At 28.6% G+C, this 25,000-nt stretch overlaps 3 protein-coding genes across 3 annotated transcripts in view; 2 read left to right on the plus strand and 1 right to left on the minus strand.

The window, feature by feature from the left end:
* Positions 1-174: 174 nt before the first annotated feature.
* LOC145186848 (erythroid differentiation-related factor 1-like) lies at positions 175-8,390 on the plus strand (the record flags this gene model as incomplete). Its single annotated transcript, XM_090076109.1, has 8 exons — positions 175-278; positions 408-932; positions 2,498-3,902; positions 4,664-4,845; positions 4,936-5,074; positions 5,233-5,391; positions 6,738-6,890; positions 7,553-8,390. Coding segments are annotated over 8 exons (3,219 nt in total), but the record flags the coding sequence as incomplete, so codon positions are not given.
* A 2,245-nt stretch (positions 8,391-10,635) lies between these two features.
* Positions 10,636-17,967, plus strand: LOC145186661 (protein farnesyltransferase/geranylgeranyltransferase type-1 subunit alpha-like). Its single transcript, XM_090076106.1, has 7 exons — positions 10,636-10,866; positions 11,242-11,356; positions 11,713-11,817; positions 12,270-12,542; positions 12,741-12,803; positions 16,639-16,816; positions 17,722-17,967. The coding sequence occupies exons 1-7, from the start codon at positions 10,734-10,736 to the stop codon at positions 17,812-17,814; spliced, it is 960 nt and encodes a 319-aa protein (XP_089932232.1). The 5' UTR covers positions 10,636-10,733; the 3' UTR covers positions 17,815-17,967.
* A 5,653-nt stretch (positions 17,968-23,620) lies between these two features.
* LOC145186283 (E3 ubiquitin-protein ligase parkin-like) overlaps positions 23,621-25,000 on the minus strand; it is a 5,385-nt gene continuing 4,005 nt past the window's right edge. The window contains exons 8-11 of the mRNA XM_090076108.1: positions 24,602-24,748; positions 24,371-24,457; positions 24,054-24,177; positions 23,621-23,979 (exon numbers count right to left, since the gene is read on the minus strand). Of these exons, the coding sequence (XP_089932234.1) occupies positions 23,870-23,979; positions 24,054-24,177; positions 24,371-24,457; positions 24,602-24,748 (468 nt within the window). The 3' untranslated portion in view covers positions 23,621-23,869. The remainder of the gene's footprint in view (positions 23,980-24,053; positions 24,178-24,370; positions 24,458-24,601; positions 24,749-25,000) is intronic.

Genomic DNA, 25,000 nt, shown 5'->3' on the forward strand with positions numbered 1-25,000 from the left:
AGTGGGCTAAAACATATTCACAGTACTGTATGTATGTATGTATGTATGTATGTATGTATGTATGTATGTATGTATGTATGTATGTATGTATGTATGTATGTATGTATGTATGTATGTATGTATACATACGTACGTACGTATGTACATAAGTGTTTACACAAGTATATATTTTAGTTCACTGATCTTAATTTGCCTCCATCAAACTGGTTAAATGACAATCTAGCTGGAAAGTTTTCAAGTTTTTCTGCTAAAAAACGGAAAACATTTGACTGTACCAGGTTACCAATTTTTTATATTTTATTATATTCTGTTATATTCAATAAAATGAAATTTCAGAGTTATCCTTGCAGAAATAATTGCAGGTGACTTAATTACGATTTTTTATTTTGCTTTGATTATAATTTTAGTTTGATTATGGCAGAAAAGTATCCTGAGTACATGGAGGAAGTTGATGTTGTCTCAGCTGCAGAGCACATTAAAAAACTTCTTAAAATCCCATTTAGTTCTTCTCAAATTAGCATGTCAGTTCATCGCATCGGAAGAGCTTTACTTCTTAATGATTTTGACATACCTACTCTTTTGCATTCACATATTGGTGGAGAAAATAACAAACCTTGGAATTGGCTACATGATTTGTATAGTGCTGAAACACAGAAAACAGAATTATTCCCTAAAAAGCGCAATAAAGAACTAAGTCATTTAGAAATAATGCGATCAAAGTTTATGTATTACAGTATCAGTGAAAGTAAAGCTGTAAGTGATGGAGTTGCTGATAAACAACTGCAATCTGTAACAGACAACTGTGCAAAAAACCTTACTTCTAGTTTTCAGAGAGATATACTGTGGAATTTTGAAGACATAACAATGCTTGTGGGATCTGATCTTCCAATATTCGGTGGAGGGAAATACCCAGCAGTCAGTTTAAGGCTACAGTAAGTCTTAGTAAATATAATTTTTTTTAGTAATTTACCTAAAGTTCTGTTATTACAAATCTAATGACTATGTTATGATCATGTACTTCATTCAAAGTAAAAAAAAAAATAGCAGACAAAAGTTCTAGACTTAAATATTTTATCTTATTTATTAGAAAATATCTAAAAATTAAAAGTTTCTTTTTTACATTTGCTTAATATTGTAATTTTGTCTAAGATTTTAAAGCAAAATAATGGGCGGTGCATAAGTTTTGTACAAATCTTAATTTAATTTTTCTAGCTAATTAAAAAAAATCTATAATCTATGCTATTGAGCAACAGATAAAAGTAAAGAAATGAAAAAAACTTGTTAACCAGCTCTATAACACAAAACTACTTCTGCTCATTGGCAATGAAAAATACTTTTGTTTTGAAGGTAATAACATGCCTGGAAATTCTGGATACTGTTAAAGAAAAGGTTCACTTTGTAGCCATATCTGACCTTGGTATGCCCAAGCTTTTGTCTCATACTTTCAAGGGTGTAGCAATTAATGCATCAATCTATATTAAAAAATGTCTAAAAAAATGACTTCTTCCACTCATTCATAAGTATCATAGTGACTTTAATTATTTATTTTAACCAGATTTTTCAATTTTTCATTACTCTAAAGACTCTTAAAATAAAACAGTTATGTTGATAAATCCAAACCACTAAAAATACCTCAAGCACAATTTATGGAGTACTTTTGGGGACATTTGGCTCAAAGGATTTATTTGGGAGGTTGGCTGTCTGCAACAAATCATAATAGTTTTTTTTCTTTACTTATAAATAAGATATTAAAGTTTTTATTTTGTTGGATAACTTATCACCCGCTAACTGTATTGTTTTTTATAAAAACAAAATGTGCTACACGTATTTCTCAAACCATTCACCTGATTACTTTGTGCCAAAATTATTTTTCTTTTTGAATTAACTTTTAAATCTTTTTCCTCTTATTTTTTTAAAATTGGGTTGTGATGACAAAACATAAGTTTGCTCAAATAAGTTTAAAAGAAGATACAATCTTTTGAATTTCATACACTTAACTTTCAACAAAGAAATAGCCCCCCCCCTAACTTAATACCAAGGAGTGCAAATGCAGCTGTTACTCTCATTATTTGTGTGGTTTAAATCTTTTTCTTCATACAGCAAAATGTATATGAAATGTGAAGTCTCCAATTATTGTAGTTTACAAGTTATACAATAAATTTTTTTTGTATTACCCTGGTTTTGCAGTTGCTGGTATAAATTATAGGTTCAAGAATGGTTCGACAATTCTGAAAGGTTGAAGAGAAGAAAAATATTTTGAAAAAATTTTTTGCCAAAAAGTTTAAAATCAAATTCAAATAAAAAGTAACTAACTACTGCTGAAAACTTTAAATTGTAATCTTTTTATCTTATTTATTTTTTAAATTTTTTCTTAATATCTACTGCATCACCAATTTCAACCATTTTTGTGAAAAACAATATATGTTTCTATACTAAGCATGTTCTAAAAGTAACTCTTTTACAGTGAAGTTAAAATTAAAATTTTTACATTTTTCAGTGAATCATCTAAACCCATAAGTGTTTTGACTGGAATTGATTACTGGCTTGACAATCTGATGTGTAATGTCCCTGAACTTATTATGTGTTACCACTTAAATGGTATTGTGCAAAAGTATGAACAATTCAAAACTTCTGAACTGCCTAACTTAGAAGGTAGCAGCTTTTCTCCAAAAGTAATTTGTGATGTAGCTCAAAATATTTTGTCTTTCCTGAAGTCAAACTGCACAAAAGAAGGACATACATATTGGTTGTTTAAAAGCAGAAAGGATGATGTGGTGAAGTTATATGACTTAACCTCTATTGGGACTGGTGAAGGACATAAGGATCCTTTTAAAGTCTCAGTTGCAATGTTACTCTATAGGATTGCTCGCAATATGTATAATTCCCATGATCTTGATGATAAAAATGCAGTAAAACTTGTTCGCATGCTAGAAAACTGCATTTGTTTGATTAGTGATGAAGATGAACCTACCTTATCTTTTGATGCAGGTTGTTTATTATCCCAATTATACACTAATAGCTTACTTAAAAATAAAGAAAATCATGATGATTCAGACTCTGATTTGAGTTTTGAGGATGATGAAAGTGAAAGTGAAAAAACAGCATCATCAATATCTTCATCACCAATTTCAACCATTTCTGTGAAAACAATGTGTGTTTCTTCAAAGGTAAAGAAACCTACCTTACCACCAGAGCCTTTACCACCAGTATCTATAGAAATGAAGTGTAAGAAGGCAATAGTTCACATTGCAAACTCTTTAGCTCTTTTGTCAAAAATGTCAAACTATGTTTTGCCTTCCTCAGGTAATGCCGGTAATCCATTATTGTTAAACAACAAGGAACAACCATTAACTTTAGTTAACCAGAACTTGCAGCCATTTAAAAATAAGCAAGAAATTGAGCAACCAAGAGTTTTAAAAGAGGATCTTACTGTAAGAGATAACCTTTTTACAATGGCTATTTATAATTATCTAGCACTAGTTGATATTTATATTTCTAAAAGAAAGTTTGGACATGGGCTGCGCTGCATCAAGTTATCATTTTGTTGCTATTCTTGCATTCAACAAAAGTCAGTAGTTTTAAACAGTCTTGTAAAATTAATAATGTTTTATGCAGATATATTGACAATTATGTCAAAAAGCAACATCAACACTTCTGCTGAGATGGAAGACTTTCATGCAATGAATGAATATGATTTAAAGATTTTTAATGTTGTAAATTATGAGGAATCTGCTTCTAAAGATATGGAATCTAAAGTTGATATAGAATCCATCCAAAATTCTTTTAAATTAACAAAAGAACTTCTTTTAGTACAGTCTGCTGAGTTGTATGAAGAAGCTCTTTTGAAAGCAGGCAGAGGTGCAAAGGATCTTGCAACTACTGAAAACGAAAATGTTAACCAGGTTATTTTTATATTTTTAAAATTATGTTATGGTGTTGGCCCAGTCATTGCAATTATTTCCATGCAAATAAAACACAATTCATACAAAACAAAATCTTATTAACTAACATAAGATTTTGTTTTGTATGAAAAAAAAACCACTCTGAGCTAATATTGTCCATCTTGTTTGGTGACCTTTTTTTTGTTCGGTGACCTTTTTTGGTGACCTTTTTTTGTTCAGTTACCTTTTTAGGTGACCAATGAAAATGGACAATATTGGCTCAAAGAAAATTCTTTCCTTTGTAGACTATAAAAGCAAGATTTTTATAGTAGTTTTACCATATAATTTTTTTTAGAAGGAAAAAATAAATGGTAATCACACTTTGCATACCATTGATGCACAAGTAAATATATAAAAAATGTCTGATATATTTGTTCTTATTTTCCATTTTGTATCTACGCTAGACTATTATTAAGAAATAATTATTGAAATAATTATACTTACATCTTCTTAAATGATGTTGAATAACTAACTTTCAAGTTTAATAATTAAATTAAGTAAACTTAATCTTTTCAATTGCACAAACAAAAATAATGCAATGATTTATAGGTCAACCCAATATGTTAAGTATATATATGTATTTATATGTACATATATGTGTGTTTGTGTATATACATGTATGTATGTATGTATGTATGTATGTATGTATGTATGTATGTATGTATGTATGTATGTATGTATGTATGTATGTATGTATGTAAACTGTTTTTCATTATTTTTAGGTAGTAGAACTGACAAGGCGTTTGGGAAATATTCGCAATGAGCTTGGTGCAATGTATATGAACCAAGCTGCTGGTATTGCAAAATTGTATGGCTATCCTACAGATTCTGAAATTCAACTATGGAAGAAAAGTCTCTTATTTTTTCAGCAATCAGTTCAAGCTTTTGAGATTGTTAATGACAAGTAACCTCTTTAAAGTTGTTGTTAGTAAAGCAAAGTAGTTATCAAAATATATGTGCACACATTTTTTAAAATATTATTATTGATTTTTAGGGAAAATTTGGCTTTGGTCTACTCAAATAGTGGAAAGCTAATGTATCTGTGTGCTAAAGTCTATGGAAACATTTTAAAAAAATCTCAAGATGACCGTAGAGGCCAGTTTACTCAAGAAGAAAAGACATACTTTGGAAAGGTAATAAGCAAGAAAACATAATTTTTTCAAAAAGTTGATTTGACTTTAAAATTTGACTTTATGGATCTCTTTGATCTGCTTAAAATAGGAAATGTTTAAGGGATTTGTCTTATTATAATTTTTTTTTTTTTTTTTTTTTTTTTTTTTTTATCTTTAAGACATTTGAATACTACAACAAAGCACTGTCAGTTTTACAGAATAAAGAATATTCACCAATAATCTGGGAAAATATATCTCTTGAACTATCTGGCTGCTACTTCACCATGGGGTGTCTAATACAAGATCATGCTCCTTTAACTACAAATGCTGAAGAAAATGTACATTTTTTTCACTTTTTTTTTGCTTTTTTCCTGCTTTTATAAGTTTGAAATGTGAGAAATCTTAAATGGTGTGAAACTTAATGTAAATCATCATGTGCATCTTTTTATCATTATTTAATTATTTTTATTTTACCATTTGCAAATAGTTGTTTTGTTTGTTAATATTATAACTTTCATTAAAATTAAAAAGGTGCTATTATCAAGGGATATCAAGGGGCAGGAGGGATGTACAGGGTGAGTCAAAATTACAGCATCAGAAGTTTTAATTTTTTAAACAGATATCTAAATATCTTAAAAACTAATATTTTACCTTGGGTCCAATCATATTTTGGACATCGTCAGTTATTTTTTCAGCAGGATGACACTTTGGGTCACAAAACTTGCTTTGTTAAAGATTGTTGTGCCCAGAACATCCCAGACATCATTGTTTTTAAAGATTGGCCTCCCTCAAGTTTGGATCTTAATCTAACAGATTATTTAGTACAGAACATTAAGGCAAATTATTGAGGCAAAATTCAGTTAAAAACCACACAAATAGATCAACTTATTAAAGACAGTATTGATCAAACGGGTCAATCTAGATGTCTCCTACATGTGTAACAACATGAACTTACTCTATATGCCATGAAGCGAATGGAAATATCTCTGAGATTTAAATTTTTTGTTATGTTATATATTCAGTAAACATTATTTTCAAAAAAAGTTTGTTTTGGATTATCTTGAAAATTTTTTCAAGAGCGGATCAAACTCTTTTTAAGAGCAGATAAATTTGATGCACCCTGTAGAGAGTGAAGGTTCAGGGCTCAAAGTAATGTAAGAAATTGCAAAAAACTTTCCCATATTTTTATTACCAAATTCCTACTTTATATATGGGAGGGAGGTAAAAATATGTACAAAATATGTCTTTTAAATGGCTTTTTATAGTTATATTTGCTTATATAGAATGTTACACAAATAATATAACAAGTATTCTAATGTACCTGTTTTGAAAATAAAAGAATAGCTGAAGCAGTAATACTAAATGAAAAAAAAAATAATTATAAAAGTAAATAAAAAATTGAAGTTGAAGAAAAAACTTATTGTCTACACGAAAAATGTAATCAAGAATTTTGATTATTAATTTGAGCCCTGAGGCTTCTCTTTCCCAATCTGATATTGAAAATCTTTTCTAATTCAAGTACAAATATCCACTATTAAATGAAGGTAAACTCAGCACAAACTCATTTACTATACTATATATATACTACTAGGGTTTGTTACATATTAGAATTTTATAAATGATATTTTTTTTGCCATTTTTGGGTTTATGAATTTTTTGTAATGTTATAAATGTTTTCATTTAGGTTATCAAGGATGTTTCAAGTGCTTTTATGAAAGCACTACAGTTTTCTGAGCCTTTACTTGCTGGATCCTCTGATAAAAATCAAGTTTTGATGCGTGTTGGAGCTATTCACCATAGACTTGGTTCTCTTTACCATCATATACTTAGAAACCAGGTGTGTTTAAAAAACTTAAACTCAGGAGCCTGTCATTAAGTGAACTATTTTGGTTAAGTGATCCAGTTTATCATTCCCTGTAAATGAATTAAAGTTCCTATTTCGATTGCTCTGTTTTGAATTATCTTCACAGCTTTAAGTCTACACTTAAATCAGAAGAGATGTTGGAGTTTCCAGTTGAGCCTGTGTAAAATTGTTTAAGTTCTACACAGGCTCAGCTGGAACCGTCATCAAACTATAGATATTTTGGTACAATGCTCTATGACATAAAAAATTCTTTTTAAGTAAATTTGTTATCATTTTAAGTCCTTGACCAAATGTTTGTTATCAATATACATGATGTAACATTTGTGAAATGCTTTTTTTTACACCTAGGTAGGTAGGTGTACCTACCTACCTACTGTATGTATGTATGTATGTATGTATGTATGTATGTATGTATGTATGTATGTATGTATGTATGTATGTATGTATGTATGTATGTATGTATGTATGTATGTATGTATGTATGTATGTATTACGTATACATACATATATACATACACATTTATGTACATAGTAAAGTATTGATTTTTAAAATGTTACAGGTTTGAGGTGCAAAATATATTGAATCTTACTAGGGTACTATATTTGAAATAAATAATTAATTGTCTCTTAATTAGATTTCTGATTCTGATAAAAAGAATTTCCGTTCTCTGGCTGAACTTCATTACAAGAAAGTTCATCAAGTTCTTTCTGCTGAACATTTTCCACTACAAGTTCTTCAAGTCATTGTAGAAAGCGCTGCATTATATGATTATTTATTACAGCAGCATCATTCCTTGAAATATCTAAAATTAAAACTCGATGTCCTCAGCGGAAATTTACAACTCATCACCTGCCTTAAAAACCTACTAAAAAGAAATTTTTCTTCTAACGAACTTTGTTTAAAAACCTCTGGTGAAACTGATACCACAGAGTTAATGAAGTTGTCTTGTATCATTTACAATCAGTTATCGTCAACATTTAAAGACGCTATTCTCATGACGAAAAAAGCGAAGCGGCTTGAGGGACTGGAAATTAATGCTTTGAAGTCATGTTTTGAAATTATTCTAAGAAATTCTATAATCACTGATACTAATGTTGTAACTATGTTGGAAAAACTGCTTCTAGTTTTATCAAAAATACATGAGACGTTGATATCTAACGAACAACAAAGTTCTTGTATTCCATAGGTCTTCTGCAGTCAGTTGCGTAGATCAAATATTGCATCATATAAAAATTTTCAACTTATTTTTTCTCTCTGTAAATTTTCTTTAGCTTTTAAAAAAAAAAAAAAATTTTTGTTTTAAAAATTTTGTATTTTTAAACATATTTTATAAAAGGCTTCGATGTTTGTGTTGCAAATTTTATTGAACTGTTTACTTAAATGTTTGAAATTTACGGTAAAGTTTTAAATTTGATGTGTATAATAAAGCATCTGTAAAATAAATTTTAAAAAATATAGATTTGTAAACAAAAGTTTGTGTTATTTTCTTTTGATAAAAATTTTTATTTTCTTTGCTAATTTTATTTATTGGTTTATTTTATAAGTATTAGCGCTTAAAACTAAAACGCAGATGTCAATAATACGAATCTTTTTAAAAAAATATTAATCTTGACATTCAAATAAAGAAAAAATACCATGAAGACTGTTTCGATATTTGAACTGTAAGAATTGCTGTTCAGTATGCGTTATTGATCTGTTTGTATTTGCAAGTTATTTTTTACATAAAGTTGGGTTTACATTATGTCTTTTATGAAAATTTTTGAGCATAATGATTGATGTTATTTTGAGCATAATGATTGATGCTATATCAGTTTCTTAGTTATTCTCAAAAAGAAAATGTTAATCGTAAAAAAAAAAAAAAGTATTATGAAAAGCTTATTTGGTTAACACATGGTGGCCACAATCCTGGAATGTCCTGGATTTTTACAAGTGTCCTGGAAAGTTAAATTTTTTTCAAAAATGTCCTGGATTTTTTTCTAAATCAAGTTAAAAAATTACTAATAATATTGAAGTAGTATAAGATTTTTTATGCAAAAAAAAAATTTATATTAATGGTTTGAATTTAATTTTAAATAAGAGAAAATTATGATTTATTATTTTATACTTATATAATATTCTATTCTATAATTCAATCAATATGAATAAATTTAATGTAAAGATAATTGATAATATTCATTTAATAGGATATAAAATGTCCTGGAATGTCCTATATAATACCTATAGATTGTTGCAAATATTTGTATATGTAATTGTAAATGTTCACATACAATAATAAATAATTGTCAGCTAATTCTGTTCTTAATTTTTTTAATATAAATTAATACATTTTTGATTATAGATACTTTTTTGAAAGATTGGGCAATTCTTTATTAATATATATCTAAATATAAATATTTGGATATATATTATTAAAATATTGGATATATAATACTGATAGAGACACATATTGGATATATAATATATATACGCATGTACGTATAAAATACATATACACACAGAGAGAATCATAGATACCACACCCCATGATATTTTCTTTTTAATGGCATTTCCTATTAAAAATTACAAGTTGAAACTTGCATTATGGTTTAGACGTAAATACAGCAATGTGACTGTAAAAAAATTTATCTTCAAATTTCGTTATGAGGGACATACTCGTTGAAATAGCACATGGTTGTGGAGAATCCTATTCGTTATTAAAAATTGGAGTTTTTCAATAAAATTTTTAAGAGAACTGAAACAAAGACCTCTTTTTAATTTTTGATAAAATAACCAACATTGAGGAACAGTATTATTGTTTTGTAAGCCCCAACCGCTCGTCGTCGTTTAGGAGCCGGCCTTCAAAGCTGTATAGCAGAGGAAAAAAAACCTTTATTTCAAAACGAAATCGATTTAAGTTAGCAAAAATGTTCGTTTTATGGACTGATGATTCCAAGTTTAATCGCTTCCAGTCTAATGGGAGAGTATATGTCAGGTGTGCTATGAAGCAACAAAGCAACCAATTGTACACTCTCAAGACTGTGAAGCACGGTAAGGTTTGTGGAGCTATGTTCTAGCATGGTATTGGTCCGCTGGTCAAAATTAAAGGAAATTCGGATCAATACATATACAAAGATATTTTAAAAAACCTAATGGAGCCGTATGCTGATGATTAATCTACCTGCTACTTGGATGTTAATGCAAGACAACAACCCAAAGCATATGCATGATCTGTAAAACCTTGACTTGAGGAAAATGAAACTAACGTTTCAGAATTGCCATCACTAAGTTCCGATCTGAATCCGATCGAAAAGTTATGGAAAGATACTGGGGTGGCTTTACGTGACAAACAATCCTCTATATTTAATGAGTTTTGGAGGGAAATTTAAATAGTCTGGAATGCTACTACTGTCAAACGATGTCAAAGGCTTGTTAACAGTATGTCATCAAGATGTGTTGAAATAATAAAGAATAAGGGCTACAAAACAAAATATTAATGTTAGTTTTAATGTGTTGATGTAAGCCTTTATACGACACTATTTTTTTGTTTGAAGCTATTTCTATGATCACAATTTTTGGTTGTATTTCGTAAACTTTTTAATAATGATAGTTTAATAATATTACTGCTTTTTTTAAAATTCCCATGATAAAGAAAGAAATTATAATAACTCTAATGATGAAAATGTTAAGTGTACTACCTCTGTGATCACCACTGCATATATATATGTGTGTGTGTGTGTGTGTGTGTGTGTGTGTGTGTGTGTGTGTGTGTGTGTGTGTGTGTGTGTATATAACACTTGTCACTGAATTTTATGTTATAATTTTTTTGAATAAGAAAAATGTCATCTTCAGAAAGTGGTGAAGATGAAGATTGGGTGTTATATAAAGATCGTGAAGAGTGGAATAATGTTATTCCAATTCCTCAAGATGATGGTCCAAATCCAATAGTTGCAATTGCTTATTCTCCTAAATGTGAGTTCAGATTTAACATCTCATATTTTAATTAGGAAGACCTTTTTTTAAAACATTAATTTTAGCTATATAATGTATGTATGTATGTATGTATGTATGTATGTATGTATGTATGTATGTATGTATGTATGTATGTATGTATGTATGTATGTATGTATGTATGTATGTATGTATGTATTTATGTATTTATGTATTTATGTATAGTATAATATAATTGTAAACATGATTAGCAATTAACTGAATTATCATAAATCTAGTTTGTTTATGTTTCTAAAAGTAAGATTATTTATGTTGCTCATTTATTTTATCTATGTAGTGTTACTGTTTTTTTGTTTTTTTTTTTCTTTTTTTCTTTTTAAAAAAAAACCCCTTTAGTCAAAGATGTCTATGATTATTTTCGTGCTGTACTGAAAGCCAATGAGATGAGTGAAAGGGCACTTGAGCTTGTTACTGATGCAATCGCTCTTAATGCTGCTAATTACACTGTTTGGTAGGTGTCTTTGTACACATTGATAATATTCATTGTTGTCTGTGAAGCTATTCTATATGAATGCTTATAACCAGTCTTTTAACATGTAACTAGTTTTAGCTGACATCTTAGCATTTCTTTTTGAATGTCCTATTTTAATTTCTGATTTTTATAAAATCCTAGCATGCTGACTTATTTTAGAATTAAACAATTTTTGTGTGGAAAGTAATCAATTTTTTATGCATAAATTTTTGTAGGTGTTTTTAAAGATTTTTAAGGTGTTAACCACATTAATTTTCTCAAAATAGAGTTCATTTTTTCTTCAAAACCTCTTTGTAAAAATTTTATGACTTCATTTATTTGGTATTTTGTTAAAGGAACTATCGCAGACTTCTGCTTAAAGCTTTAAACAAAGATCTTCATGAAGAGCTCAATTACATAACTGGTATTATACGCAAACAACCAAAGAACTATCAAGTGTGGTAAGCTTTTCTTTGATTAATCAGGCTACATGCATTGAATCAAGTTAAAATTAATGTTTCTAGGAAAAATTAGAACCTTTTTTTCCATTAGTAAAAGATTTTATGCCCTTTTAAAAATAAATTGGTTAATATTACTGAAATTTACTGAATAATAAAATTAGAATTAGAATTTTTTTGTTGGTTTATTAATAAATATTACAAATAATGATCTCAGTTTATGTTAATGGAATTAATGTTAAGTGAAACGATTGCAAAATAATTTGGTTAGAAAGAGCAATAAAAAAATAATCATGTTGATCAAAAGGCTTTTGTCTATTTCAAAAAGGTCATAAAATACTCAAAATTGTCACACACAAAATCAATTTTTTAAATAATATTTAGATGATTAAATTGTTTTATATTTTGGGAATGGCCGCTTTGTTGAATTGTTTAAAAACTGATATGATTCTAAGGTATCACAGAGGCATAGTTGTGCAATGGTTGAATGATGCATCAAAGGAGCTTTCTTTTACATCAGAGATGCTTCTCAGAGACAGTAAAAATTATCATTGTTGGCAACACAGGCAACTGATATTAAATCATTTTAACCTTTGGAAAGATGAGGTGAATTTTACAACAGACTTTATTGTTCAAGATTGCAGAAACAATTCAGCATGGAACCAGCGATACTATGCTTATGTAAACACAACTGGATTTATTGATAGTGTTGTAGAAAAAGAAGTTAGGTTAGTACTTAAAGTAAATAACAAAAAAAATCCTAAGATAATCTACTTTGCAATTCTGAATTTATAACAATTGATTATTACATCATTTCATATTGCTATGATCTTTTATGTTAAATTACATACTTTTAAAATTATATTTATACAAAATTAAATCTATGATCTTTTATATTATGCTAATCAGATAAGTTTTAATTGCAGTTTTACAGTTGAGTGGATAAAGAAAGTACCAAATAATGAAAGTTCATGGAACTACCTAAAGGGGTATTAAATTATTTATTTACTTATATTTAAGTATCAGGTTTTTTCATTTACAGCATACACTGATGTATAAATTGACCTCCTATTTTTAACTGAAAAGAGTTTTTATTTTGTAATCCATGTAAAGTCAAATGTGTTTTCTGTAGGTTAATATTTTCGTCTTACATTCTTAAGGAATTTTATAAAAATGAAAAAACTAAATTTCTTGTATTTTTAGTAATAAAATATTTAGAAACTGTCAAAAATTTTTGTACATATTTTTTTTGCTTTAAAAGCAATTGAAATTGTGCTTGACACTATTTTCACCAACAGAATATTTATCCACTTGCTTGCACAATATTTGATTGTTTTATTACTGAATAGTTTACAACATTACTGTGCCTATTGTCAAAAGAAAAAGTATTTTCATCCTCCTAAATGGCGTCATCCTCTGTGCCATCAAGCATATTAAATGTAAAACATTTTAAAAGTGACATTGTTGTAATTTCTTTAGATAATAATTATCCATGTTCAGTTCAGTCCATGCCTCTTTTACCCTATAAGTAAATGGTGATAAAGATGTTGCTCTCATGGTATCATCAAATGTAAAAGTTTCCTCCCCTAAGAGAATTCAGTATGTCCATTTTTTCATTGATTTTATGGACTCATTCAAATTAGTTTTTTAGCAAGATAGTACATCAGGATGATGATCCTAACCTTCGATTTAGTATCTTGTTTGTCCATTTAAACGTTTTTGTGCATGTGAGCTGCTATACTGTTCAAAAAAGGTCCAGTAGTTTTTGCCATACAGTTTTTTTCTTCTTTAATATTAACTTTTTAGGCTGGCTTGTCAACCTAAAAATTGGTTTCATCCATGCTATCAGTGTTTACAAAACTTAACTCTTTTGTCTGTCTTTTTCTTTTTATAATAAAAGATTGGAGTATTATGATTCTTCTTCCTATTTTTGTGATATTCTTGTTTTTCTGTGTAAGACCAAATGATTTGTGTTGTATAAATTTTGAAAACCTAGACCATTCACCACTAAAGCTGTTAATGTTTTTTGCTGTATTATGTTATTTTGCTTTTTATTGAAAAGAATTTTCTTGTTTCTCTCAAATCTGTTTTTCTAAGCCCTTTAATTCAACTCTTTACTTTTTTACTTCAAGTCACTTATCACTCACATGGTTTTCCACAGTCAGCTTGCTTTTATTTCAGCATTAGTACAACTATTTTGTTCTGTTTTTTTCCCAATATCAAACAGGCTTTTTTTTAAATTGAAAATTCTTTCCAGCTGTCAAGTTATTATGTTCCTCTAAACGCCACTTTGAGTTCGAAAGTTCCTATTTAGAAAACATTTTCTAGAGAGGGAAAAAAATCTCTGTAATAAGAAATGTATCTCTGTAATAAGAAATGTATCTCTGTAATAAGAAATGAATCTCTGTAATAAGAAATGAATCTCTGTAATAAGAAATGTATCTCTGTAATAAGAAATGTATCTCTGTAATAAGAAATGTATCTCTGTAATAAGAAATGTATCTCTGTAATAAGAAATGTATCTCTGTAATAAGAAATGAATCTCTGTAATAAGAAATGTATCTCTGTAATAAGAAATGTATCTCTGTAATAAGAAATGTATCTCTGTAATAAGAAATGTATCTCTGTAATAAGAAATGTATCTCTGTAATAAGAAATGTATCTCTGTAATAAGAAATGTATCTCTGTAATAAGAAATGTATCTCTGTAATAAGAAATGTATCTCTGTAATAAGAAATGTATCTCTGTAATAAGAAATGTATCTCTGTAATAAGAAATGTATCTCTGTAATAAGAAATGTATCTCTGTAATAAGAAATGTATCTCTGTAATAAGAAATGTATCTCTGTAATAAGAAATGTATCTCTGTAATAAGAAATGTATCTCTGTAATAAGAAATGTATCTCTGTAATAAGAAATGTATCTCTGTAATAAGAAATGTATCTCTGTAATAAGAAATGTATCTCTGTAATAAGAAATGTATCTCTGTAATAAGAAATGTATCTCTGTAATAAGAAATGTATCTCTGTAATAAGAAATGTATCTCTGTAATAAGAAATGTATCTCTGTAATAAGAAATGTATCTCTGTAATAAGAAATGTATCTCTGTAATAAGAAATGTATCTCTGTAATAAGAAATGTATCTCTGTAATAAGAAATGTATCTCTGTAATAAGAAATGTATCTCTGTAATAAGAAATGAATCTCTGTAATAAGAAATGTATCTCTGTAATAAGAAATGTATCTCTGTAATAAGAAATGAATCTCTGTAATAAGAAATGTATCTCTGTAATAAGAAATGAATCTCTGTAATAAGAAATGAATCTCTGTAATAAGAAATGTATCTCTGTAATAAGAAATGTATCTCTGTAATAAGAAATGTATCTCTGTAATAAGAAATGTATCTCTGTAATAAGAAATGTATCTCTGTAATAAGAAATGAATCTCTGTAATAAGAAATGTATCTCTGTAATAAGAAATGAATCTCTGTAATAAGAAATGTATCTCTGTAATAAGAAATGAATCTCTGTAATAAGAAATGTATCTCTGTAATAAGAAATGAATCTCTGTAATAAGAAATGTATCTCTGTAATGAAAAAACAGATATAATAACTTTTCACTAATCGTGAGTATTTTCGGATAATAATAATAATTCCTCCTTGGCATTGCTTTCATCACCAAAAAGGAGATTAATATATGGAAACCAGCAGTTTCAACAGAACATATTTTGATTGACATCAAGAAAACACCTCTCTTTGGAAAGTTGTTTTGATGTTAAACTGTAACTTTTGTTCAAAGCTCTTTTGAATGTGGCAAGTAAATAAAAATTGACTTGGTTTTTCACCTGTTAACTATTTTATTTAAATAATGTAAAAGTAATTTAGCTAAAAAGTTTTTCTTTTTTCATTTTAAGTTAAAAAATTTTTTTATTTGAAGAATGTAATAAAAAGATCCATAAAGTTTTGACTTGGAATGTAAGTCATTATGTATGTTGATTTATATAACACATTATGTAACATTGGCTTATATAAATCAGTAAGATGTATCAACTGGACTTTTATGTGCACTCAGTGTGTAAGTTGAGGTCACATTTTTGATCTATTCTAAATGGCTTTAACTTTTTACTTATACACTATTAAAACTGTAGTTGATTAGAATACCTTTTTAATTTAAGCTTAAACATGTTACAGCAAACATGGTAGAACTTAGCAGAAAAATTTGGAATAGTGTAGAGGAATTGCATTTCTTGAGAATTTTTCACAATATGATAAATTATTATAAATATTCCATAATTTTTCTATAACATTTTTTCAGAGATATCAACAGATTGTAGCTTCCATATTCCTTCAACTTTTTTTGCATATTTGAGTCATTTCCAGCCATAGTTGCTTATTTGTCTAACTCGATTATTTTTTTTGCTGGACTCAATTAGTTTTTTGGGTTTAACTACTTTACTTACTCATCTCATAACTTTTTAAGGCAACTCTGTGCTATAAAAATATACTATAGAGATATTATAAATTTCAATGAAATCCATAATATCTCTATACACAATAATTCAAAGTGATTTTTATACAATAATTTTGGGTAAAAATAAAACCAAAAATGTTTGCTATAGTTTTGGAAGGAATGAGTTTGAGAGTAAATGAGACAAAAATACAAATGATCAAGTTGAAAGAACAAATTACTGAATGAAGGTTTCTATAGTATAAAAGCTGTTACAATATGTTGAGTTTTAAGAAAACAATCGCGCATTCTAAAAAATTTTTACATGGAAATGTCTATATGTATATTTAAATATTTTGTAAATTTAATTTCATGCATAGTGTGCTAACTGCAGCTGGTGGTCTTTACAAGTTTTCCGCTTTGCATGATGAATTTGAAATCATGTTAAAGGAAGGTTGTGACTCACCTTATCTCCTCTCCATCTTGGTTGATTTTTATGAAGAGTCTATTGAACATGATCCATCAACAGGGAAAAATAATGGTTTGCGTGCAGTTGAGGTACATTTTAGATATGGATTATTTTTTATTTAGTTTTTTTTTTTTTTAATGCATGATTTTGATTTGTTAAATATATTATTTCTTATATTCTATGATATATTGCCAATGTCCGAGTCTTGGTCAAGAAAAATTAACAATTGTTTAGATTATTTTTGTTTGGATTGTTTTTAACTTTTACCTATGCACAAAAAGCTTGTACAAGAAAAGATCAACCAAAAAATGTAAGGTGTCAAACCAGAAAAAACAGACTCTCAGGACTGTGAGTTTAGAAGCCCACACTCTTGATGTCAATTTAATTACATAGGAAACACATCAATTTCACTCGCCGAAGTTTAAATGTTTATCTTTATATTACATTTGTGCAATTTTTATTTATTCGTTTCATTCTGAACTTGCAGGTTTTCGTTTTGAGTTTTTTAATTTTAGGAGTTTTCAGTTTTAAAATATTTTAAAAATTAAGAACTACCCCCTTCCCTTCCTCCCCCTTCTTCCCCCACCCTTCCCCATCCTCCAAAAAAAAAAAAACTCGATCAAAGAGCAATTGCTACACTAATCAACCATATTGTTGAGTTGTGTAGCAAGAACGGTCTAAATATTTTACTTCTTTTAAAATTAGCTATCGTATTTACTGGTATATAAGTCGACTCCCTATTTTCAACTGAAATAAGCTGTTTAATGTTTTCAAACCAAAATCATAAGCCGAGGTGTATTTCTCACAGATTAATATTTTCGCTTTACATTCTAACGGAACAATTATTACCCATTCCAAACAGTTTAAAGTAATAATAAATAAATATTAATAAATAAGTTGAGACTTACACACCTATATATATGGTACACCTTATACTGTTCAAAAATATTAGTACAAGTTCTTCTCGAATTCTTTTAAAAGTTTTTCTTTTTAGTTGTGTACAAAACTTGCAGAGGATGTCGATGTAATACGGAAAGAGTACTGGCACTACGTAAAAAGAACAATCGAATCGCGTCTTTTGTCGTAAGAAGAATCTTTTGCGATAAGAAGTCGAGACCGATTAAAGGAATTGAGAGCAAGGTACATGAAAATAGAGAATGGGAGCCACGCAGAACGAAAACAACGACCAGAGTTAACAAATTTTATTTCTTTCTATGTTCATAAATGCATTGAAATCAAATCGTTTGTATGTTTTCCGTAGTGTTAAAGACGTGCGATAAAGTTTAACTAAGATCAGTTAGTTAAACTCAGCACAAATCATAAAGATGGCGCCTCTGTTGTTGAGTTAGATTTTCACAAATTTTCTTCAAATATATTGTATTCCCTAATGATTCATAAACCGAAGGAGAGAATTCCAAGTCAATTAGAGCGACAAGCAAATAAAGATTTTGGTAAGTCCCTTTAGACTGTTCGACTTTGGTTGTAGAATTTATTTTTTGATCGCGGCTTTTGGTTGTAGAGTTTGCTATTTGATTGTGGCTGTCGGTTGTAGATTTTGCTATTACATCACTGTTTTCGTTTTCATCTATTTCTACAATTTCTTCTATTTCAAAATGATCTTCTTTTAAAAGTGCTGTGTTTAACTCGTTCGAACTCATCTTTGTTTTAATGCGTTGCATAAAAGTATCTTTCCCTTCTGATTGGCCCGACGATGACATCCTTATTATTATCTTGTTTTTTATCAAAGATTCTGCGGTCAATTAGTATTTGTATCAAGTCGAGTTTTTTTATGAATTTTAAAGCACTGACAAACTGTTTCTTTCCAACGTTTTACACAAATTTGCCAATTAACACGTTACTTTTTGTAGGAAAACAAGGCTCATTAAAATTGCATGATTTACTTAGACACGATTTATCATTTAAGTACGGAATTCATAAAGTTTAATTTTTAATGACAACAATTGCTTTGATTTATATATTGTTTAAATATTTTAAATTAAAATTATTTTTGGAACTTATTAGTATAAATTGCGAGAATAATTTAGTGATTTATAAATTTCTTTGTGGTCCTCTGATGGTTCAAAACACGTAAGTTCAAAGACGCGCTTATTCGTTGAGTTCAAAAAAAGACTGTTTCCAAGAAATAACGTCATAATCAATCGTCATTGAAGTTGACGAGAACCGAATTTGAGGTTTTCATAAAACTTTGTCGATGAAATAGGGGTATTTAATATTTATGGTTTTTCACGATTGAATAAATTCCCAACATGTACCAATACGATGTATTATGCATGGAGTCTTATTGAGCTCCGGAGTAACATAATAAAACGTAAATAGCGTTTGAATCCTGTCCACCCTTAAGAATAGTGGGCATGGCTGAAATGCTATCTTTCTCATTGAAAAAGTCCTCTTGCTTTTAACAAGATTTAGCCTGGTAAGTCCAAAAAATGTATGATTACCAGATAAAAATGCTGATGAAATTAGTTTTTACCTGGAAGTAGATATGGGAAGGAATTTTTCTCGATTAATAATAACTTAATGGAGAATTTAAAAAAAAAAAATATTAAGAGAATTTAAAAAAAAAAAAAGAGTTGTGAGTTATTAAGCATTTTGTTCTGCATAGGTCTAAGTATAATGCAATGCGTTTTTCAGCTTCTGTTCGTTTGAGTACAGTGCAGACTTGTTAAAAAAAATCCTTAATATGCAATAGTTTTAAATCAAGTTTGTCTTTATACTGTCCATTTTTATTTTGAATAAAAATTGATTTTCATGTAAAAGATTATCAGACGCCTAAGATTGATGGTTGTTGTAATTCATAACAACAATCATCAATCTTAATACTAAAAAAATTTTCTATTTACGTAAATAGAGAACGGATGAACAAAATCACTGTAAAAAAGACAAAAAAGCGCAACATGCTTTAATGAAAATTATAACAAGAGCTAAATACTAGATTTCTATTGGTAGGCTATCAATAAATGTATGTGGTATTTTGATGCCAAGGTTTTTGCAATTCTTTTAAGAGGGTTTCATATTTTTACCGCGATTTTCCTCTGGTGTAATGATCGTTTATAGAGTTCACGCCACACTAAAGAAAGTTCTGGATTAATTTTGATACTTGCTCTTACATAATTTATATACACTGAATTCAAATCTGAAATCAGAATAAACTAGGATCATGTATGGACTTGTGTCTGTTTGAAGAAGTCATCGTATACATTTGGTTTAAACCAAAATGATACGATTACCTTTTTGTAATTATTAGATGAAAATGTCTAAAAAAAAATTTCATCAACAGAAACGTTTTATTGTTGTCCTGCGCAATCGAATCGAAACCTTCCAATAGAATTTAGATTAGAATTTTTCTTAGAATTTGGATTAATGGTAATATAACGGGGGGGGGGGGGGGGGTTACATAATTATGGAATTAGCGTTTAATAGGGTTTAACTGGTGAACATTGACTCCAAAAAATATTTTAACATTTTATTACTTTTTTGATAACAATAATAGAGCGGTGATCTTTGGTTGAAACTCGGAGTTGTTTTGTTTAATCATAACTCTTTACATTGATGACATCAGGTTTGAGTCGTCTTTCAAAAAAAAATGTCCTATTTTAACTTAATTTGTAGTTTATTTTTTGTAGTTAAAGTTAAATTGTTCGGCTGAAGATAATTTTTCGTAGAACACCAGTATCAAACAGAGTAACGAATCGATATTGTATTTATGTATATCACCTGTCATAGTCAATCCGATAGGTTTGTGACGATTTGAGGTTAATATATTTGTTAAATTTTAATGTATTTTAATGTAAAGCTTAACGTTTGAACTATGTAAACACATAGTTAATCAGTAACTGCTTTTCTTTAAATAAAAGGTTCTATGCTTATGTTAAGTTACCTAAGTCCACCCATTTTTTTAAATTCTAAACATAAGTCCTCAGCTTTAAGGAAAGATTTGATACAGCTCCAAAATAATTAGAGATGTGAGTTTTCTTCTACAGAATATACAATATTCTCAGCGGAAAATTGTACCAATTGTAAAGGTTCTCACCAAACCGTTAATGCGAGTGAGAAAAAAATGATACTGGACAGGAGTTAGGTCCAAAGAGACCACCTTCAAAACAAAAACAATACAAGAGCTGACCTTATCATCCGGAATATCTGCATCAAGTATAAAAAAAAACCACAAAGAGCATTGAATATGATTATCCATGACGCTGGTGTTGTTGCTTAGACCAGACTATTCCCAGAAGACTGATAGAAGAAAGGCTAAATTTGTCATCATCCATCCAAGAAACCAAAACTAACTTTTTTTCATGAATCACTGTTATTGGTCTGTTGAGACTTGGGAAGAGGTAATATTTGAAAATATTTTTATTCACTCTTATACATGATTTATTTAGAAAGGTTCCTGTCACATAAAATAAGCATTTTTTCAGATTTGCTTTTCGGACGAGTCAATCTTTCAAGTAATGATAGACAAAACAGCCCATTTTTTCATTTTTCTTTCGTAGAACAAACACAAAATTTCATCCTAACTGTATTTCGAAAACAGTCAAGTATTCACTTTCAGTAATGATGTGGTCCATCATTTGTAGGATAGGAGAAGGGTTGAGACAGGGGCAGTATAAAGAAACTGATTCCTGTGGACGTCAGTTGCTTTTCCAAATTGCATATTAATCAAAAAATATAATGAATCTTTTATTTATACAAGATGGTGCAACGTTATTTCTTGGAAACAGTCTTTTTTTGAACTCAACGAATAAGCGCTTCTTTGAACTTACGTGTTTTGAACCATCAGAGGACCACAAAGAAAGGTATTATCAATATTCTAAAATTTCAATATACTTATCAAAATTAATTTGACCTTCAAATAATTGATAGCATACAACTTCTGTATAGTTCATGCAGGCCAAAATGCATACATGTGCTACTACTTTTCTTGGTTCGCTTTAATGTAAAATTGAATATGCAATAGTTAACTTTTTTTCAAATTGTTTTTTTGACGATGAGATAGTCTTTGGTCTCAAAGAAAAATAGATTCGTAACATGTTTTTTCATAGATTGTCAACCGTAATTTTGGAGTTTCATGCTGTATTTTTTTATAGCTCATTTTGTAACTTTTTTTATTACTTGTTTTAATTTAAGTTTTTGTTAGTAATATTTCAAACAACAATAACAAAAGTTTAGAGTTAGTAAATGCTGATGAAAATAAAAGCAAAATTATAAAAGAAAATTATCAAATAAAGCAGCAAGCCTCAACTTTTGGCCAACATTAAAAAAATGAAAATTATAAAGTAGATGTTTTAAAATTATATATATTTAGTAGTACAAAGTAAATTTTAAGGAAACAACATGTCAATTAAATAGTAAAGACTTTACTTATTAATTAGCACTAATAAAAAATTGAAAAAATTAAACAGTTTTCAAAATAATTTCAATCAAACAGGTGCTTTAAAAAAAAAGGAGAAAGTGGGCTTTCTCTATATATAAATATATATTTATATATATTAGGGTGCATCACAAAATAACAATTTAAAAATATTGATTTTGTCTGACACCTAATTGTGTTCTATATATTAAAAAAACAATGACTTTCAAAAACTTAAGAATAAGAAATATTTTTAGAGGTCCCCCAACACCCTTGAATATTTGACCAGTCCCTAATAATTAAAAAATATATAGTTTTTCAAAAGTAGGTCGTGTTGGGTCTCAAATTAAGCAAAATTTTAAAAAAATTTCAAAAAAAATCATTTAAAAAAAAAACACATTTTTATTTCACTGCTATGTATATATAAAACTACAAAAAATGCACCTTTTTCATTTTTCCTTTAAAAATGTCATATTTATTGCAGTAAAGTCTAATGTGAATTTTTTTTAATAAAATGATGATTATTTTTTAAATTTTTATAAAATATTACTTAATTTGAGACCCAACATGAACTACTTTTGAAAAGCAATTTTTTTGAAATTATTAGGGACCGGTCAAATATTCAAGGGTGTTGGGGGACCTCTAAAAAATATTGTCAGTGTTTTTTTAATATATAGAACACAATTAGGTGTCAGACAAAATCAATTTTTTTAAATTGTTGTTTTGTGATGCACCCTTATATATATATATATATATATATATATATATATATATATATATATATACCCAGTGGGCACAAGACGCGTTGAAAGCATCTAAAACACGTATTAAAACGTTTTAATACATATTTTAGACGTTTAAAACACGTCTTGTGCCAACTGGGTATGTGTATATATATATATATATATATATATATATATATATATATATATATATATAGGTGTAGGATTTCAAATCATCAAAGAAGTAACTACTTGCTTCTCTATTGATAAGTATAATCCATATACTTTAATAAAATTTCCTTGAAGATAATGTGAGAAAATAAAGAGAAATTAAGGACAGCAGTTAAATTTGAACTTTTTTTAAGGTTATTTAAGGACTTTTAATGAGTTTTTTTTTATTAAGGATATTTAAGGTTTATAAGGAGGAGTGGGAACCCTGCATACATAAAAAATTGTCTTGATTTACTTGAGAAAGAAAAAAAACTGAAGTATTGCCATGGCCAGGTAACTCAACTGATCTTAACCCCATCAAAAACATGTGAGAGCTTATAAAGCGAAAGATTGGAAATGAAATTATAATCAATAAGCGCGTTCTTCAGTAGAAGACTATCAGGATCTTTTGTAAAAGTAAAAAATCAATTGCAAGCATGCCACGGCGCATCGACGCTTATTTTTGCAAATAAAAGGCGGTTTTATAAAAGTCTTAAGAATATTGTTGTAAAAACCAAAAAATATTTTGAAACGTTTAAATTTTTTTTTCATTTTTTATCACGTGTTATTTTGCTAATGAAAGTACTAGCTTTTAAATTGCACTATTGTTTTCTTTTCGCTCGAAAATTCATCCCTTACACAATATGGCTTTTCTATAAAAACAGCGAACAGTTCTGCTTTATGACTGAATCAAAATTGAAGTTTTCTAAAAAAATTCCTAAAACGATATTCTTTTAAATCTAACTTCGAAGAATGACTTTTAGACTTCATGATTCTTTTTTTCATATGGCGTACCAAAAGACTGAAATTATTCATCTAGAACAGATAGACCAGCGACATCAACCAACTCTAAACCAATGATCAGCTTCGCAATTTCTCCCCCACTCCACCAAACACAACCAACACCATTGAAAATCACAGCGCGGACAATGCATATGATTACACCCACCTAGAAAAATGAAATCTTGATCATTTAAGTAAACAGGGGTGCTCAATATGACACTTAAAATTATAGCTTCTTACCGCTTTTCTCTATTCGGGTATGACACCTAGGACAAGGCTTAGTAGTTAAAGCTATAGTATCACGACATTTAATCTCGTCTCTCCATTTTGCTTGTAAAGCATCAGTGTAATTGATTTTATAATCCTTGAATAAAAAAGATTTTATGTTCGATTGTTTTTTTTTAAAGTAATTTTTTATGACAAAAAATCTCTTTTTTTTGAACGTTGTCAAAATTAAAGAATAAAAATCAGATTTAAAAAAATAATAAGGAAATCTTATAGCTTTTACACAATGCTTAACTATTAGCGCCATGTGGCATGTGACACTTAAAACTTACGATACTATCCCTTGTAATAGCATCTTGTGCTAAATTTGTACATTCGCCATCGTGGTAAGGAAGAAGACAAAGTCGACAAAAGACGAGCTAGTTGACAAAAAGATTTTTTGTGTTATTTTTAGATAAAGTGAAGTGTCTTTACTTTGCAGAACACAAATTTATTCATAATAAGCATAATAAGCATAGTAAGCATAAATATTATGACAATTAAAAACCAAGAAGATTAATTACCCCGCAACCTCCTCTTGACTTATAACAAACTACTTTTCTGTACTCATGATCCAAAAGTATACCATTTCCACAGCCCTCCCCAGGACAGAGTATACCTCCATTTCGAAGAACAAAATCTTCTGCAGCAAATTTTTTGTAGCGTTCATACTAAAAAAAGAAAACAATTTTATGGGGAAGGAATTTTCTCAAAAGACGCTAACTACGATTTGCCGATCGGTTTTTACGAGGGATTGTAAAACGTTAAATCCATTTTTAAAAAATCTTTTAGTTTCAACTGCGCATTTCTTTATCTCATTTCTTAACAAAGTCCAGCTTGGAGACTTTGTTAAGATGAATGCGAGTGGCTAAAATTTCAGCCGGGACGTTTAAACTTTTGAAAAGATAAAAATGCAATCTTAA

This window comes from Hydra viridissima, unplaced genomic scaffold (genome assembly GCF_058129835.1).
Source record: "Hydra viridissima isolate aposymbiotic clone 2 unplaced genomic scaffold, HvirCarnegie_v1 scaffold_128, whole genome shotgun sequence".
Classification (NCBI taxonomy): Eukaryota; Metazoa; Cnidaria; class Hydrozoa; order Anthoathecata; family Hydridae; genus Hydra; species Hydra viridissima.

Excerpts from the sequence above, each read along its gene's own strand:
- LOC145186661 (XM_090076106.1), top strand. The coding sequence starts at position 10,734 with ATGTCATCTTCAGAAAGTGGTGAAGATGAAGATTGGGTGTTATATAAA. Across the intron at positions 10,867-11,241 it reads AATTGCTTATTCTCCTAAAT|TCAAAGATGTCTATGATTAT; the intron begins GTGAGTTCAGAT and ends AAACCCCTTTAG. Across the intron at positions 12,804-16,638 it reads TCATGGAACTACCTAAAGGG|TGTGCTAACTGCAGCTGGTG; the intron begins GTATTAAATTAT and ends TTTCATGCATAG.